Here is a 19,320-nt window from a genome sequence, read left to right as displayed (position 1 = left end):
TTGTCGCCTGATGAAGCTGGTTGTAATTACTGGCGAAACATCGTACTCAGATTGTCAATGTTGTGGCTTCGCTCTCCATCACACCGATGTGCTGTACTAGTGACCAATTTACATGTTCTGTTTACGTGACAACCCTTACTAGTTGGCTGTGTCGGGTGGTGGCGGGTTTTAACGACACATTTATATATTTAAGCGAACTAACCCAAAATACCTCTATTATGGATGTAATTTATCTTGCATTTTAATTCCATGAGCAAAGTTGCAAATTAAGCAAATATTGTCGAGACGATCATTGGTTGAACTTTGATCAAGTGAGCTGTTCTAATTGTGCACATTTCCATCAATGTTGCTTATAATATTTGGTTATCTGTAATATTTGGTTAGAGGTTATATAAGAGATGGCCTGCCCGCATGTTTGGTGGACAATGGGTGCATGCGGAGATGGTGTGGACTTCGTCTTCATCGGCGGCAGCCCCTTGGGGTTCGAGGATGACACCCATCAGATCTTGAGGTGGCTGAGGAGTCCAATTCACGATCTGCAGATCTTTGAGCTTTGGGGTCACGTGGTCCCAGATAGAAGTGGGAGCCACAATGCTGGGTTAGCTTCCTTTTCTGTTGTTATTTGGCAGCGATTCGGCATCAAGACGTTGGGTCTCAGTGGGCCGTCGCCTGGTGGATGCAGCAGCGCCACCCAAGGTGGGCGGCAGCCTACTCCGTCGAATCTCGAAGCCTGATGTTTCTGTACTTCAGGGAGGACTTGAGGGTGTCCTTGAACTGCTTACTTTGTCCTCCCCTCGTCCGCTGCCCATTAGAGAGCTGGGAGAAAAGGATCTGGTGGGGAAGGCAGTTCTCAGGTACGCGGAAGCAGTGGCCAGTCCATCAGAGTTGTTTTTTTAGAAGTATTGCTTCAATGCTGGTGGTGTCAGCATGGAGGACACTTGCACTTGATCCCCTGGATTTGATGGAGGCAGTGCTGTTGGAAACGCTCAAGCGCAATGACATGGCACCAATACATAGACAACATACCGGCAAGACTTAAAATCCTAGCATACCATCTTTAAAACTATCACATCTACACAAACACCGAGTCTACACAACATGTAGCTTCAGATAATTTCGGTGCAACAAAAAACAGATGGTTACTCATGACAGCCACATGGTAGACTATGTTGGGACAAACAAAACCTTTCCGTTAACGCTCATCAGAATATTTATTTATACAGCAGGAATCCGATGAGCTATAAACCTCTTTTTCACAGATGTCCAGTCGGGGCAGGTGAGAATAATACAACACAACACAAAAACTTGACAGTGAAAAGTATAGCAAATATATACAAATAATACTAAACTATGTTTTATCCTACCAGGTAAAGCATACTGAGCTATGAGCCTCTCATTCAGAAGCAACCTGGCAACAAATGATAGCTTAATAAACTGGTTTATCTTATAGAAATTTATTACAGCAAAATAATCAATAATCTAAACAAATTTCGATTTAAAGCTTTCGTGACTGCAATGATTCATCTTCTTTGGTTCTTTCGGTAAAGTCACGTAGAATGAGAATAAAAGAATAAATTGATAAAATAAAATAACAATAATATTCTCACAACGTTTCGGCCACAACACAAGCGGCCTTCATCAGGTGAAGGGAGCGAGACTGTCTGGTAGAACAGCGCTGGAGTGAGAGAGCCACGTTCAGATCACGGCTTTTAAGCTGTGTGAGAGGAACAAAGAGCCTTGACGAAGGAATTAGCATAGAATTTAGCATTGAAATAGCTAAATTAAGGCATTCGCTTGTAACTGCTACAGAAATAGTTACGTTGAAGTCAGAGCATACACATTCACCGAGGCACTTAGTACAAATCAAAACAGGAGAATTTAGCATTGAAATAACTAGGCGAATTTAGCATTGAAATAACTGGGTGATTTGCTGGTGACTGGTCACAGAAATGACTACACATCTGAGCTATTCACAGTACTATATAGTGAACCAATAAAAATTAAAATATAAATTACCTTCATGTTATCAATAAACTCTATATTCTCCAATCAGCTAAGCTACCAACCATAAGTCGTTATATATCACAATGCTATATGGCGAAAAAATGGGTGGATTCTTACCCTCAAATTTCCGTACCACGGATAGCTACGGGCCCCGTTCAGACGGACGAGTTCGTCCATGGTCGGAACAGAGGAGGGGGAGAGAGACAGCTGCGAAGCCCTAGTATACTCCATGTTGTAAACCATACCATTAACCGTGGTGTGAGAGGTATTAAGAGGCAATGCTGGCGAAAGAGCTGCGGTCTGAAGGTCATCGTAAAATTACAATTAATTAAGAACAGAAATGATTTAACACATCTTTCCAGTGGTTACTAAGCCTGAATCCATCTTCTCGGTTGAAATTGTCTCTGTGCTTGTATATGTGAATGGCCTCATGAACGAATCTCTCATGGTAGCCAGTTGGTTTGCAAAGAACCTCCGTCTTGGAGAAGTCAATGTCATGTGAGCCCACTGAATTGTAACAGTGATCTGCCACGGCCGATTCAACAGCATTAATTGATGAGAACAAACAGTTCTTGTTGAAACCCTCTGCTGCCAGACCACCAAGATTATATGGCCTTCCAAAGATACACAAAGAAGATACACCCCTTCGTCCCATCGTCTCTACTATCAGCTCCCCCACCTACAAACTGGCACGTTTTCTGGCTGATATACTGCGACCTTTCACTGGAAAAACCACCTGCGGTACTAAATTCTACTCACCTGGTATCGACAATCAAAGACATTTCCCTGTCCCCAAACGACCTGCTTGTCAGTTTTGATGTGGTGTCCTTGTTCACCAAAGTCCCGGTACCTGACACCATCGCTATCATTGAAGACCTGGTTCATCAAGGACTGCATACTGATGTACCCCCCCTGGTGAGACATTGCTTAACCAACACATACTTCACCTGGAATGGAACTTTCTACAAACAAACTGAGGGCACCCCAATGGGCTCCCCCCTATCTCCGGTTGTAGCCAACGTATTCATGGAAAAATTTGAAACTGACGCCATCCAGACTGCCACTCTACGCCCGACCTTATGGAAGAGGTATGTTGATGACACCTTTGTCATCTGGCCACATGGCCAGCCTGCTCTAGACCAATTCCGCGACCACATCAATTCCATACACCCAGCCATCAGATTTACCATGGAGGTCGAAAAAGATGGCAAACTACCCTTTCTGGATGTCTTAATTAAAAGGAGACATGATGGTTCAATGAGCCACTCTGTCTACAGGAAAGCTACCCATACAGATGCTTACTTGAAACCGGATTCCCACCACCATCCATCCCAGAAGAACTGCCTCATCAAGACTCTATACCATAGAGCCCAATGCATTTCCGACCAGGAACACATTACCAGTGAACTCAAGCACGTACACCAGGCTCTCAGGGCTAATGGCTACTCCGACTACACAATCCGCAAAGCCATCACTCCAGTCATGAAGAAGGATCCTCTTGTGGAGCCACTCAAAACCATCACCTTACCCTACATTGCAGGGGTCACTAAAAAGATCTCCAAAATCCTGAATAAACACAAGATCCAGGTCCGATTCAACACAGTACACAAAATCCGTGATTTAGTTCCATCTGTAAAAGATGCTCTTCCAGACATACAGTACCCGGGCGTTTACAAACTAAAGTGCCTCTGTGGTAGTAGCTACATTGGAGAAACCAAAAGACATATCTCGGACCGCATCCGCGAACATAAAGCAGACTTGAAACACGGTAAGACGAACTCCTCGGCCGTGGCAGATCACTGTTACAATTCAGTGGGCTCACATGACATTGACTTCTCCAAGACGGAGGTTCTTTGCAAACCAACTGGCTACCATGAGAGATTCGTTCATGAGGCCATTCACATATACAAGCACAGAGACAATTTCAACCGAGAAGATGGATTCAGGCTTAGTAACCACTGGAAAGATGTGTTAAATCATTTCTGTTCTTAATTAATTGTAATTTTACGATGACCTTCAGACCGCAGCTCTTTCGCCAGCATTGCCTCTTAATACCTCTCACACCACGGTTAATGGTATGGTTTACAACATGGAGTATACTAGGGCTTCGCAGCTGTCTCTCTCCCCCTCCTCTGTTCCGACCATGGACGAACTCGTCCGTCTGAACGGGGCCCGTAGCTATCCGTGGTACGGAAATTTGAGGGTAAGAATCCACCCATTTGTTCGCCATATAGCATTGTGATATATAACGACTTATGGTTGGTAGCTTAGCTGATTGGAGAATATAGAGTTTATTGATAACATGAAGGTAATTTATATTTTAATTTTTATTGGTTCACTATATAGTACTGTGAATAGCTCAGATGTGTAGTCATTTCTGTGACCAGTCACCAGCAAATCACCCAGTTATTTCAATGCTAAATTCGCCTAGTTATTTCAATGCTAAATTCTCCTGTTTTGATTTGTACTAAGTGCCTCGGTGAATGTGTATGCTCTGACTTCAACGTAACTATTTCTGTAGCAGTTACAAGCGAATGCCTTAATTTAGCTATTTCAATGCTAAATTCTATGCTAATTCCTTTTAACAATGGGTGCCTCTGCGGATGTGTGTGCTTTAACTTTTAACATAGCTATTTCTGTGACCAGTCACAAGCTAATCATTCAGCCTTTTCAATGCTAAATTTTATGCTAATTCCTTCGTCAAGGCTCTTTGTTCCTCTCACACAGCTTAAAAGCCGTGATCTGAACGTGGCTCTCTCACTCCAGCGCTGTCCTACCAGACAGTCTCGCTCCCTTCACCTGATGAAGGCCGCTTGTGTTGTGGCCGAAACGTCGTGAGAATATTATTGTGTTATTTTATTTTATCAATTTATTATTTTATTCTCATTCTACGTGACTTTACCGAAAGAACCAAAGAAAATCTAAACAAATGTTTGTGAAAGTTATCCCATCATATCAGATGTTTATTAATGTCCTTCCTTTTGAGAAACCTAGACCATTATCGCTCACTAGGTGGGTTAGGATTGAAAACTAGCTACAGGCAGTCCCCGGATTATAGGGATGAAACTACAGTAATTAAAGAAAACGGTACGGGAGGCACAACTATTTCCGGCTATGGGATTTTATCTAGATTTGGGGGAAATTGTTGAGTTTCCGACATACGGAAAATTCAGGTTGCGGATCTTCCTCGGGAACCTAACGCTTCCGTAACCCGGGGATTGCCTGTAAGGAGGGAGCATCTGATATCAGTCTAAATCTCTAAGTCTCCAATGTGTCTGCTAAGGTGCGCGTGTGTGTATGCAGTGTGTCTCCGGCTCGTCTTCTTTCTTCCTTGAGTGTCCTTCTTTGTGTAGTCCGAGCACTTGGGAGCTCTCTTTGTGTTCTTGATGCCACCCAGTTTGAAGACTGAGAGTCCTCGATGTCCACTGGGATGGCATTCTACTCTGGTGACCTACACATAGCACACATCATCACCATCACAATTATTCCACTGGCCAACAGGACACCACAGAAAACTGCCTGTCATTGAAACTACCTAGAGAAATGAATTGCACCGAAAATGGCTGATAACTCACGTGGTAACCACCTTCAAAATATAATTGTGGGCCGAGTAAGAGTGCGTACAACACTGTCAGACAACACTGTTTGACTTAGGGTAAATTCTCCAGTTTGAGGTTTTATGGTTTGTGAAAATACATCATGAGTACAACTTACCGCATATAGAAGAGGATGTAGGCCTGGTCTTGAAGAACCTCTGACTTGGCGACTGGCTCCACGTCAGCATCGTCCATTCTGAACCAGCTGCCATTGCTGACCTGAAGGAAAAAATACATGTACACTTAATTACGATCATTACCCAATTGCACCTGACTCATTTAAAAGCCAGCCATAGTGACAGATCATGAAAGTGGAATATTATATGGAAGTTAACACGTGTACTCATATGCTTCGTGTGTGTGTGTGTATGTATTATCATAGAGGGAAACAGTAGCGTAGCGGTTAGCACATTGCACTACGAACCCGGCAACCAGAGGTCAATTCCCGCTTACGACGTAACACCAGTGACGATTATCTCAACTGGTCGTGGGCCTCGTTCCCTCGGTCCACTCAGCCTCAAATGAACACATGGTGCAATATGTAAAAATTACCACTCAGGGGACAAAGGCGGCCGGGTGTAGTGCTGGCCACCCACCCCCGCGTGTGTCATTCTGGCTTTGACAGGTGCTCATGAACAGCACTTGCCCCAACAGTCGGGTAAGGCTATATGGGGGATATTTGTTTTTTTGTTTATCATGCAGAACATCACCTTGTTGTACGAGTAGTAGTGGCCGCTATTGGTGGTGGTCCCGTGGTGCACAATCACCGAGTAGAGTGAATAAAGTTGCGACTCTTGCACAACCTGACTAGACATGAACGGCCGTATGTCGAGTTTTTCAGGGAAGAGGAACTCCTACAAGGGATGAGGGAGGAGACAGTGATGGGCCAAGCATTAAAAGAGAGGAAAATAGGGAGCTGGCTAAGCAGGGGCAGAAGAAGGGAGCAAATTAACGTATTGGCGGTACACTGGTGCACCGTATATATAAAAAACTAAAATCACATTTTTCACGATGATATATTTTCCAGCGATTCCCAACCCATTTCAGGAAATTTTGTGGGGCTGCGTCAAAATAATTTATCGTGATCTCAAAGCAGTCGGCAGATGAGTGTCGGTTCACATTTTGATGTTCTACTGTTTTATGAGGACCGGTGTGTCATGCTGCACCGGTGTACCGCCAATACGTCCAAATGACAAAAAACGTTGAATACAAAATATATCTGAATATCAGTTTGCATTCTGTGCAGGAAGTAAAATTCACCCTGTCGATTTTGTGCCCAAACTCATCGTATCGCTTAATGGTGACGATAAGCACATTGGGCACCACGTGCAGGCTCACTCTCTTTGTTGATTTCCCCACGCGTGAGCACCTGTTCGCCAGACAATAGCAACGTTAGTTTACGGACGAGGTGCGTGTTTGATCACACACTGTATAAATGGGGATATACACGAACGTTTAAAGGTGCACGATGGAAGATTGCATACTCACATTCCACATCTGTATTCTGAAAGATTCTCGGTCTTTGTGAATTCATACAAAGCCTTCACCAGATCCAGGGATTTCTGTCAAAAGCCAAGAAAGCACAATCATGGAAAATTATTACTTTGAATAGAAATTCAGAAAATAATGAGCTAAGTGGCTCTCTGCAGTCAACTGGTTGTGGTACATAAATATAATGAATGACAAAAAAATCGACATCAGGCTGCAGCCTTCCCAATTCTTACGTTGATATTAAGAGAGATGTCAAGGCAAGAGTCCAACGTGTCTGAGATGCTGAAGCACTGCGTGCACTCAACTGTGAAAACACATAATATGAAAACATACAATATTACTGCTGCACATTGCATAATCATAATCAAAAGTATTCACACGTTAACTGCCTAATATCATGAAAATGTTCAAATACCACCAACCCAGATGCGACTATAATTGTTATTTAAAAACATATTTGGTGAAAGCAGCAATGGCTACTAAATACATTTATTGTTGATACTGTGTTGGCAGTGGTGCCCTAACATAAATCACAGGTACTCAACACATTCGTCAATAGCACTGCCTTACAAGGAAAAATATGCAATTGGTGACATTTTAAGGAGTGATCTTTATTCATAGCACAGAAGCCAGAAACATAGGGTGGGCTACGAGTTGGATACTGCACTGTACACCACGTGGCCTGATGAGAAATTACATTTGGCGTACAGAAACCTTTGATAAACTCTTGCGTAATAAGCATGTGAAATCTATTTCCGTATTCGGCATCTTTTCTCACTTGTGTAGTCAATGATGATCGGGATGGTCTGCTAAAATTGTCACATGAATGATGACATAAACTAATTTGTATTCAATGTTAAAGTTTAAAATGTTGCTGGCAGATTGCATGTTGGGTAGCCTCGTCGCAGCGTGGTCAAAGAAATAAGCATTAGCACAATCCAGTTAATGATGTTCGTATATTGTATTATATTTTTATTATTTTATAGTTTCCCTTCTACGTGGTGACTTCACCGAAAGAACCAAGAATATGAATCCCTGCAGTCACGAAAGCTTTAAATCAAAAGATGTTCGTATAGTTGATGCAACCCCTTTTAACCTAGAGAACTCCACAGGAATGGGAGTAGAGTGAATTATATAACTTGTAAACAATGAAAGAGAAACGGGAAAGGGAATGCATATTTTGTGCATGTGTGCTTATGTCCTTGTGTACGTGTTTTTTTTACATCTACAGAGAATATAAGGTTGCATGCGAGAGCTTGCATAGCCCAGTATGGATTGTGAAATTGGGTGAAATCACTACTTAAAGGGTGAATGTTTCCAGAAGGGGCACAGGTACCTACCTCTCGATTTCAGGTACCCCCTGAAGATCTGGTGGATCAATGTTGGGGTCTCCATGTCAATATTCAGCCTGGAAAAACACGCAATGAAACACACAGACAGCTACTCCAGAGGCAATGTCTTTACGAGATGAACACTCGGGAGAGTTACATGTTTTTCCCTACTAGTATTAACTCGCTGAAGTGGCAATGTCTTAACTACCTCGCCAGCTATACAGGTCATGGGTTTGATCCCAATGCTGACGCCTGTAAATTTGCAGTTTGCATTCTCTCCCTGTGGTTGCGTGTATTTTTTTTTTATACGAGCCCACCGATTTTTCCCTCCATATTTAGAAACATGCATTTAGTGTATTTGTTAAATAATAATTAAAATAAAGTGAATACAAATATGAATAATAAAATATACAATTAAAAAAACAAAAAACCCACTAATGTAGACTGGTTCTTAATCGGAGTGAGCGTACTGCCAGTCTATAATGTAGACTGTAGCCTGGTTTTTAAGCTTGGTGAGCGTATTGGCAGTCAATAATGTAGACTGTAGCCTGGTTATCCTGAGAACATATTTTTTTCTGAACAATCCAGGCATCCATGTGCTGGTATTGTGCAACTATTTATGGAGTTTGCTGGGGCATGCAGTACTTACTGGCTTTGGTTGAAGAGGCAGGATTGGTGCAGCGTATCTATCACGTAACTCAGAAAGACATGCGCATCTTCCTGCCTGCCAAAACACAGGTCCTCGCCGATGTCTGTGTGGAAATGGACAGAGGTCACAGATGATGTGGTCACACAGTTGCTGGCACAGTATATAGCTTATGAAGTCCCTCATCAACTAAATTGGAAGATTTGTGGGTTAATCACAGAACTGGGTATGGCTGGCAGTGTTTAGAACGAGCATCAAGAGAGTAATGCAGGACCGGAAGAACATCCGATGCATTGGAGTTGTAAAATCAGTGCTGACCAAAACGAGTAATTTTCTGTTCGATATTGTATACAAAAACTGATTCAAACTGCCCTTTCAGGAGATCTTGAGATGACCGATGTTTCAACGTCAAAGACACTTGGGAATTGTGCTGGAACTTACTTTTGAAATTGAGAACTATGTCGATGGGATCGATGGCCATGCCCCGATTCATGAAGGTGTTGAAGACGTGTTTCTCCAACAGACACATCATGCAAAACTCAGTCTGTTTGCCTGTGAAGAGGGGCAGGGGTGACACACAGTGAAAATACAAACCAATCGCACAAATTGCCCAGCCGCGCACAGCCAGGTAATCTACACAACACTCGATTGTAGCTCGTCTCGAATGCAAAATATCTTGGGAGAACTCACAGGTCCATGAGTGATCGCTGTAAAGCAAAAAGTTTGCCAGCGGCGCCGTGTACGTGAGGCCCTGCAGGCTGGCATTCACGAAACACGTATTCCCGAGGTTGTTGAGCCCAGCACCCTCATGTAGATCCTCCTGCCACTTGAGAACTAAGTTGTCTGTCGCAGGTGTTGTGAATTCTAAAGATGGAATGCTGTCCTCATCTGCACACATGACATGATGGAAACACATCATTAACGTTCACAGCACTTTTATTATAACTCACAGCACTACTGAAGGGAATGGTTTACAAATTGGGTGTCTTAGCCTGTACCCGTGCTGGCATTTTTTGTGGTGCTGTTAGGTAGACACAATCCTCTTCACCAGCTGGCGAGATGCAAATGTATTAAATGTTTTTGAAGTGTTCAGCACTAGTAATCAGAATTGCCTGAAGAGCATCTTCAGCCTGTAAGTTTTACATCGACAGCAATGGCTAGACAACCACAGCAGCGTGACGAGATATCAAAGTGTACGTATGTGTGCACGTTGAACTTCTTTCACACCGTGCGTCGCCATCCATACTAATCGGAGGGACAGGGTCACGCCAGCAAACACTTACCTCCCGCATTAGGTTTGTGCAGCCCAGTCGTGCTGGACTCGGTCACGAAAGACACGGCGGATGGAACGGTGCTGTGTTGGATCTCCAGCCCCTTGTCATCTGCTGCTGACACCGCCGGGGGTGATGTGGATGCCTCATCCTTGACGACGATGCTGGAGATGGTGTCCGCTTCTGCCTGTTGAATACTCTTGGCCTCCTGCTACGGCAGCAGTAAAAGCAGCCTTAAGTCACAGACACGCATCGCCACTACACTGCAGCATTGCTCAAACTGCTAAGTGCGGATTCTTATTTCGAACAACATGGCAAGCCAATCTAATAATGGAGACTCTGCTTTTAGATACCAGGATCTATCTTTGTTTCCAAAGAAGTTGGACAAAAACATACTCTGTCTAAATTCTCCTTAGTGATATTCTGAAGACGTTACGTTAAAAAGATGCATGTGATATCACTTGAGCGCAAATACAGACCCATATGGACACACATTCCCATACGGGTATACATCCCTTCATACGCCCTCCCCATTCTTGCAGTGCGTGAAATTGGAAATCATGCATATTTTAAATACTCAAATGGCTTAATGTGCTATTCATGCAACGGTTAGCAATCTGGTGTTATCGTACGGAATTTGGTGCCACAATTTCCTGGCATGTCAGTAGAAATACATCCTTCCCACCTTTATTCACCCAGCAGTATAAATAGGGACACCACAGGTAGTCGATGGACAAGCCATGTGTGTTGTGGGGTCAGGTGTGGGTGCTCCCACATTTTCCAAGATGTTTGGTGGGTGTAGAAGGTGAGTTTCCTCTCGTGCAAACCCAACCGCAAGCAATCGTATGATCAAACAATTTCAAGGCTGCACCTTTACGTGTGGACTGGTCTTCTTTGCAAGTTTTGCAACGTAAACTTTAATTTTTTACCTTAATTTTATCAATACTGATCTATACTACAGGTTTTCTTCTTGTTAGATCGTGTAAATATATAAATGTTTCGTTAAACCGGCCACAATCCGACACAGCCAATTTGTAAGGTTTACCACTTAAACAGATCGTGCCAATTCGTTACGAGTACAGCACACCGGTGTGTTGGAGAGCCAAGCCACAACATTTACAATCCGAGTACGACGTTTCGCCGGTAATCTAACCCAAAAGAAAGGACAAAACGGTATTATGGATGATTTTGGTCACGAAAGCATACGTGATAATTGAATTTTGCCTAATCACCTACTGTGATTTATCCTCCCTCTTTGCTGCTCCTACAGCCTCCCTTACCTTAGTCAGATGATCTGCATTGCTTTCTTCAGATGATGATGTCTCCTCACCGTCCTTCCCCGCACCTCCGAGCAACACGTTTGCCTAGGTACGGTGCAAAAGAAGTTCAACATGCATCACGACTTTAAACTGGTGTTGCAGCTTTCAAAAGACTCGAAAGGGGGCTGCCGTTTTTTTCCTCACTTTCTGACTCAAACTGTTGAAGCTTTCAACAACGTGAGCCTGAAATTTTGATTTAAAGCTATCGTGACTGCAGTAACGATAAACTGCCAAATCGTTGCGCGTGGCGCCAACGGGGTTTTAAAGAAATAAATAAATGGATAAAATTCACCGTTTTAAAATAAATTCATGCAAACCAACACACCTGAAGACGACCGTTTGTGTTATGGTCGAAACGTCGTGATAATTTTTATTGCTTTATATATTTTATTATTTTGTTGTTTCCCTTCAACGTGACTTTACCGAAAGAACTAAGACCGTGAGCCTGCTTTATGTCGGCTTTAGCGTCATACTCTGTGGGAAGATTATCACTTGGCTCAGCGTAGTTTTTAGGTAGTTAGTACGACTTTTAAATTAATGTAGTGCTTCAGGCGTACCCTGTCCATATATATAGGTAAACCAAATGAACCTCTGAATTGATATTTTTCGTTCTCCAAATAACAAAGAAATTGTTATTGAATGTTTCTAGTTATTAGCAGACTCTGTTAGATGTACCCAGTCACCCGCTGTGATTTATCCTCCCTCTTTGTTGCTCCTACAGCCTCCCTTACCTTAGTCAGATGATCTGCATTGCTTTCATCAGATGATGATGTCTCCTCACCGTCCTTCCCCGCATCTCCGATCAGCACGTTTGCCTAGGTACGGTGCGAAAGATGTTCAACATGCATCACGACTTTAAACTGGTGTTGCAGCTTTCAAAAGACTCGAAAGAGGACTGCATCTTTTTAAATCTGATTCAACGAATCTGACTTCTGTCCATCAGATGATGATGATGTCTCCTCACTTTCAGTCTCAAACTGTTGTTGAGGCTTTCAACAACGTGAGCCTGCTTTATGTCGGCTTTAGCGTCACACTCTGTTGTAGTGCTTCAGGCGTACCCTGTCCATATATAGGTAAACCAAATGAACCTCTTAACTGCAATGTTTCGTTCTCCAAATAAAAACGAATTATTGAATGTTTCTAGTTATTAGCACAGACTCTGTTAGATGTGCCCAGTCACCCGCTGTGAGTCATCTCCCTCTCTGCAGCAGATCTTACTGCCCTTACCTTAGTCAGATCATTTTCCTTGTGTCCAACGATTGATGCCTCCTGACTCGTTGACGTTAAACTGGTGTTGCAGCTCTGAAAAACGCTCTCACTGGAACGGCTGCTCACCAGACTCGAAAGAGGGCTGCCCTTGCGAACCGTAGCAGGACTGCCCAGCGAGGTCCCAGCATAGGTGTCCTCATCATCAGAACTGCTTCGGCAACAGCAGCATAGCTTTTTGAAAAACTTTCTGAATAATTTCTTTACACCTTTCTTCATGGTGGCCATGCCACCAATGTGCCAGAGCACCGAAACTTTCCAAAAATTTTTATCACGAGAACGCCAGAGGGCAAGTGAAGACACCTCTGCTTCCCAAGAAATCCGAAGAGCCTGTAGGATGTGACGTCACACGCCGGACTGCAGTGACGTTACAATACGACACCTTATGAGGAGTGTCACTTGACGTCACGCGCCGGACTGCAGTGACGTTTCAATAAGACACCTTATGACAAGTGTCACATGACGTCACAGACTCCCGACTACACCGACGCCACACAACTGCATTTTTAATCTTAGTTCTTTCGGTAAAGTCACGTAGAAGGGAAACAATAAAATAATAAAAACATAAAACAATAAAATTCTCACGACGTTTCCACTGCAACACAAGCAATCATCATCAGGTGTGAAAACCACAACAAGAAAATTTGATGATGATTGCTTGTGTTGCAGTCGAAACGTCGTGAGAATTTTATTGTTTTATATATATTTATTATTTTATTAATTTATTGTTTCCCTTCTACGTGACTTTACCGAAAGAACCAAGAATATGAATCCCTGCAGCCACGAAAGCTTTAAATCAAAATTTAACTGCATTTTCTTGTTGTGCTTTTCACACCTAATGTTGATTACTTGTGTTGCAGTCGAAACGTCGTGAGAATTTTATTGCTATATATTTTTATTATTTTATTGTTTCCCTTCTACGTGACTTTACCGAAAGAACCAAGAATATGAATCCCTGCATAGTCACGAAAGCTTTAAATCAAAATTTAACTGCATTTGTTGCTCAAATAGCTTTCCTTGGTGCTAATTAACAGAGCTATTGCTTGCCTGCATTAGAAGCGTAACATCACACACAGCCCACTGTATGCGTTAGGTTTCACTTAGCATTAAACACCAGAATCCACTCTAGCAAGAATTCCATCCTGGCATGGAGGACACCTTGCGGTACATTACAGGTTTCCCAAAATTCCACTTTTATTAATTTACTCCCAATTCAAATTGTTCTGCACTTGTGACATGCTAAGCAACTAACGCTGTCTGATTGGCAACACACCTGCTCAAGCTCTGGGATAACAGGTGTGTGTTGGGCATCAGTGCTTGTCAACTTTGCTCTAATTAGTGTATTTTCTAATATTCAATAACGTATTTAATTACTCATTGAGGTTTAATGAGCTCACCTGTCTCGATTTTTGTCCAATTGTTGCAGATACGAGTCACAACACTTGATTCATGTGCAGTGATATCAATGTGAATTAAAGTGCTCTGTTACCAATAAAGTACAATTTTGACTGGAGAAGATCAATGGGTGGGGTTTGGGAATCTGAGACGGTACAATCACGAATGTTAATCAAATCTACATATATGAGGGCTTAGCCTGCTTCACGTCGGCTTCAGTCGCACAATGTAATTTTTTCAAGTATTCAGCACGGGGTTTAAATTAATGCAGCGCTTCAGGTTGACCCTGCTGAAATGTAGCTGTTGTATATGTGGGTGTGTGAAAATTGATGACAAATAATTAAAATTAAATGAAATTCGAAATTTGCATAATTAATCCAAAATTATGTTAATTCGTGTAATTATGCGTATAACTATGCTAATTAGAGAGGTGATCGTATTAATTTATACGAGTGGTTGTGTTAATGATAGCCTTCATGATAATCAGGTCCCCGCCTCGTTGACGAGGTGGGGTTATCAATCAGGATAACGCAATCAATCGTGTGCAGTTACCCTAGTGTCAATTCGGCCTCGTTGTCTAACTTCGTATTATTGATCAGCATAATACAATGATTCTCGCTTTAACACTCCCCGAGTGTTCATATTTTAGGTCCCATGTTCACATCGTTCGCTTTAGTTTAATGAGTGTGGATTGGTGTGTTTATAGTTTAGGTTCCCGAGTTCATATCTCGTCGCAGGATACAGATCTTATGCAAAAACTTCAGGAAAGAATCACACGACCACTTCTGTATTAATCAATTTATTTTCTAATTAAACCTTAACTATAATATGTATGTGACTCTCAATCTCGGAACTTCAACACGGTATCCACACGGTATCAAGACAGTATCATCAACGACTGTACGATTTCACTTTGATAACACATGGACCCCGCATAAAGCGATTGCTGTTAGTGAGAGAGTCAGAACATGCAAATGCTATGCTACACAAAAGCTTATACATTATAATATGAACGATCATTATGCTTGAAATGGTCAGCACATTATCACAGGCGATTGATTAACATGCAACGGTATTCATATAAAAAGACAATCAAACAGTTATTATTTCCAAAGGCATAAATGTAACAACAGATCCACCGGACAGAATATAAGATTACCGAAATGGCTTAGTGTGAGGGTATGCGGCGGAACGTGTTATCTCACGGGAGATTAATTAATTAATTCGTGAATAAGATTGTATGATCAGAAAATCGGTTTAGCACGATTCCTCCCCGGGAGCGTAGCTCCGTGGCGAAGGTGCCAAGGCTAATTCGTATTGATGGATCGGTTGGTAACTTATGCGATTAGAAGTACAGTCCAAAACAAAATATTGAAGAGGGAAATTATGAATATACTTATAAATGACGGACTGTTATCACACGAACGATGCTTCCACAGCCAGATGGTTCACGGACTTGAGTGTTCGCTTCTGGTTAAGGACCTGTGTATGTTTGAGTGATATGAATTGTTTTGAATAGTCAGTGTTTGGAATTAATTCTTTGCGTTGCCATACGCTGAAGTTGGCATCGCTTGTAGGAGAAGTAGCCTCGCTCCCTTTAGAGCGGTGAGGTGTGTAGGAGTGCATCATACGAATCGCCGCCCTCCTCCACACAGCAGCCAGCCTCTGTCCACGGGGGAGAGTTGCTTGATCGCTCTCAGTTCCGCTCAGTGGACACCTCTGTCCACTGCTGGATGAGCTGCGCGATCACGCTCGTGCTGGTTCGCTGAAGCAGTTTCTCTCCGCTGTTGGATGAGCTGCATCGGCACGCTCCCTCTCTCTGGGTGGAGAACTCGAACGTGCTCGTTGCTGGTTTGCTGAAAACAGGTTTTTCTCCACTGCTGGATGACTCAAGTCGCACGTGCTCTTGCTCTGGTTTGCAGAAGCTCTTGCTTGGTGCGTCGGTCGCTCTGCAGCTGGACTCAATGTAGAATCAGCAATACTCTGTCTTTCAGCTCTTGGAAATCACACTAGGTGACGCCTCACTACCCTGCGAGTCTTGCCAACGTCAGTGGGTAGCGACGGGGCCACTTTGGCTTCTGCTCGCCGCCCCCTGCTCTGCAGCTCGCCGGCTGGCGACCTGTTGCTCTCGTTCCCGATTGGAACTGCTCCTGAGCCGACCCACTGGTCGAACTCCCCGCGTTCCGACCTCCTCCGAGTCGAACTTCCCGAGTTCCGACCCCCCTGGTCGAACTCTTCCGAGTTGCTCCTCCGAGTCGAACTGTCTCCCGAGAGTCGACCCACTGGTCGAACTCTGGTGAGCCGACCCCGCCCCCCCGGGTCGAACTGAGGTTTCAATGCTCAGGATTCTCTTTTTATGCCCAAAAATCCCTTCACTCGGATCCTGCCCACAAGGCGGGGTTTCTTTCGATTTTTGCTGTGTCAGGATTTGTCCGTATGTATCTGTGTCCGTGTGTGTGTCTGTACGTGTGTCAGTGTGTGTCCTTGTGCATCACCCACGGTATCTTCCGTTGTCATACTCCTACCATAAAACCCACAAGTAAAACAATCAAATGTTATAAATTGTCTCGAAGGCACCTCTCTGTCTGGGTGCACAACCTGGAGGGAGGGGCGATATTCCCTCCGACTTTCACCGACGCACAAAGAAATGGTTAAAAAGTTTTAAGTTAACATTTCATTTCATCTGAGTTCCATAGTTATGATTCTGTATTAATCCAAGGTCTGAGTCAGCTTCTCGTTGCGGTGTTTGACTCGTGTTTCCCCAAGCGTATACACACTCCTACCCCGCGCTGCAGGGATACAAAGACGGCCGGGATTTCCCTTTCTCTCCGACCCTGGGTTTAACATCGCCCTTTGCTTATGTTGCAGTTTTGCTGTGCGCTTGCATTTCTTTTCCTCTCTACTCTTACTTTAACCCTGCTTATTATTTGCGTATGGGTGGAGGCTAGAGCATTTATGTTGACTTAGGAAAACCTGATTGTTATAGGCTTCGGGTCAAGTCGTATAGAAATTATTAAAATATGTGAATACATTTCATATTAAATTAATAGACGGGTGATGGTTACATTGACGTAGCTTGTGGCAGGGTTCAATTGAAGTGGGTGTGAAGATCAATAACTTTAGCCTACCCTGTCGTTAAATTCCGACTTTAAGTTACTTTAATAGTAATGCAGAACCAATTAGCTTTGTTGACTTAACTAGATCTAGGCTAACGCAACCTCCCAGTGACCCTGGCTTTGTGTTTACGTCAGCCCCATTGCAATCCGCTGCGCTCTGCTCTCTATCTGCTCCCTCTGACCCTGGGAGGGCTCTGAACGTCAAAATCGTGTTAGTGGGTCAAGGTAAATATGACCTCCACATGCCATGCTGAGGCCTGGTTTGGTGTTTTTATTCATTATTAAAATTAAAAGAAACAATAGAAATATGTATCTATATGTATTGAAAAATTACGTGTTAATATTAAGATGGAAAGGGGGGCATATACAACATAGCTAACCCAATTCAATCTCCGATCAAAAATGTTTCGGGATTCAAAAACAAGATAAAAAACAAAACTTGTTATTAGCACAGACTATTATATGCCCCATACTTCAGGAGTATAGCTTAATCACGACCGTTCATGCGTATTACATTACATTTTGGATTCACAAGCATTGACTTAAGTCCGTGCGAAAGAGGCCTGTCTTTTTTGTGATTTAATTCACGAACTTTTAAATTACTTTCCGCAAGCAGCAACAACAACAACAACGCCATGGCCCGGTGTTTGTAGAACTCTCGCTACGGCGCGTTTCCCAGGGCGGTTCGATTCTGGGTGGACTCTCCAAAGCCTCTGTCGCCCGTGGTTGAGAGCCTGGAGCAAGGGGATTTGACGGCGGACCACAGCTTTGCGACTCGAGTGTACGGGCACGCAACAGAGTGGGGCACCTTGAAAGGGGCTCCCGTGGTGGAGGGAGGTGTCAGTTTGGCTCTTGGCGGCTCGCTGCAGTCTCCTCCGCCGGGGGGAACGAGCCAAGGGGGCCCCTTTGGAAGAAGACGGATTCGGGAGACGTGCCGTGCGGCCGGTCAAGTTCCAAGGAATATGCGATGGTGGCGGTGATGATGATGATGGCAGAAGTGGGCGGTGGTGATGAAGAAGATGGTGTCAATGTTCGTGGTCATGATGCTGACGGTGGTGGTGAGGACATTGATTTTGCCGACAAAATCATGAATGTTGCAGAGTTTGAAAGAAATCGCAGTGGTGAAGTTCGTGACGACGATGATGGTGGTGTTGGTGATGACGAGCTCAGCGACAATAGCCTTCATTCCGGCGAGTGCGACAACGTCAACAATGACCCTGACATTTTATTCAACGACGACTTCAGCGTCTCTTCCGTCGAAACGCGCAACTCGCCACCCGCCGACGCGCCAGCTCGATCCTTCTCCAAAGCACCCGAGGCCGAGTGCACCTCTGGGCACGGCTCCACCATCGCGTCGCGCAGCAGCGCAACACGACCAACGGGGATGGAGGAGACGAAGGCGGATCTCGGGCACGGGAGAGGGGCCTCTCGTGGGGATTTCAAAGGCCGTGCCCGCGGGCCCGTGACCCAAGAGCTCGCGCCGCCGAGTCGGTCGGGCCGGCAGGCGGCGAGGAACCGGGGGAGAGCAGCAGTTTATTGGAGCTCTCCTCCGCAGAGACCCCGAGGCTTGGCGAGGAGGCGGAGCAAGAAATCGCCGGGAGCGGTGAGAAAATGAATCGAATCTTTTGATAGACACGCCACACACGACTGGATGAGCGCCTCTCGGCGCCGCGCGGTGCGTGGGGGTTGTTTGACCATACTTCACCGCACTGGTCAGTGCGGGGTAACAGGTCCTTGCAGGGTGGGCTGGTAGGAACATTGGAATTTTGCGCAATTTTATGACATTGTTACGTAAAATTGTGCAAATTGAGAGCGTCTTCCCACTTTTTTGCCCTCAAAATCGTTGAGGGTTCTTCGGACAAATTAACCTCTGTAGAGGAATGGA

The 19,320-nt window shown here is 44.0% G+C and overlaps 2 protein-coding genes across 2 annotated transcripts; both read right to left on the bottom strand.

Moving 5' to 3' along the window:
- Window positions 1-5,442: 5,442 nt before the first annotated feature.
- LOC142929683 (ubiquitin carboxyl-terminal hydrolase 36-like) lies at window positions 5,443-10,308 on the bottom strand. Its single transcript, XM_076071386.1, has 11 exons — window positions 10,296-10,308; window positions 9,759-9,956; window positions 9,510-9,620; window positions 9,072-9,174; window positions 8,432-8,499; window positions 7,325-7,395; window positions 7,089-7,162; window positions 6,861-6,969; window positions 6,311-6,454; window positions 5,719-5,819; window positions 5,443-5,455 (listed from the first exon to the last, which is right to left on the bottom strand). The coding sequence occupies exons 1-11, from the start codon at window positions 10,306-10,308 to the stop codon at window positions 5,443-5,445; spliced, it is 1,005 nt and encodes a 334-aa protein (XP_075927501.1).
- LOC142929736 (uncharacterized) lies at window positions 9,636-13,262 on the bottom strand. The gene is made up of 4 exons (XM_076071492.1): window positions 12,886-13,262; window positions 12,390-12,473; window positions 11,620-11,703; window positions 9,636-10,550 (listed from the first exon to the last, which is right to left on the bottom strand). The coding sequence occupies exons 1-4, from the start codon at window positions 13,150-13,152 to the stop codon at window positions 10,332-10,334; spliced, it is 654 nt and encodes a 217-aa protein (XP_075927607.1). The 5' UTR covers window positions 13,153-13,262; the 3' UTR covers window positions 9,636-10,331.
- Between the last annotated feature and the right edge of the window lie 6,058 nt (window positions 13,263-19,320).

Source organism: Petromyzon marinus, chromosome 33 (genome assembly GCF_048934315.1).
Source record: "Petromyzon marinus isolate PM22_M1 ecotype Great Lakes invasive population chromosome 33, UKy_Petmar_22M1.pri1.0, whole genome shotgun sequence".
Taxonomy (NCBI): Eukaryota; Metazoa; Chordata; class Hyperoartia; order Petromyzontiformes; family Petromyzontidae; genus Petromyzon; species Petromyzon marinus.
Note: the sequence above shows the minus strand (reverse complement) of the source record. Positions and strands in the feature narration are given on the sequence as shown.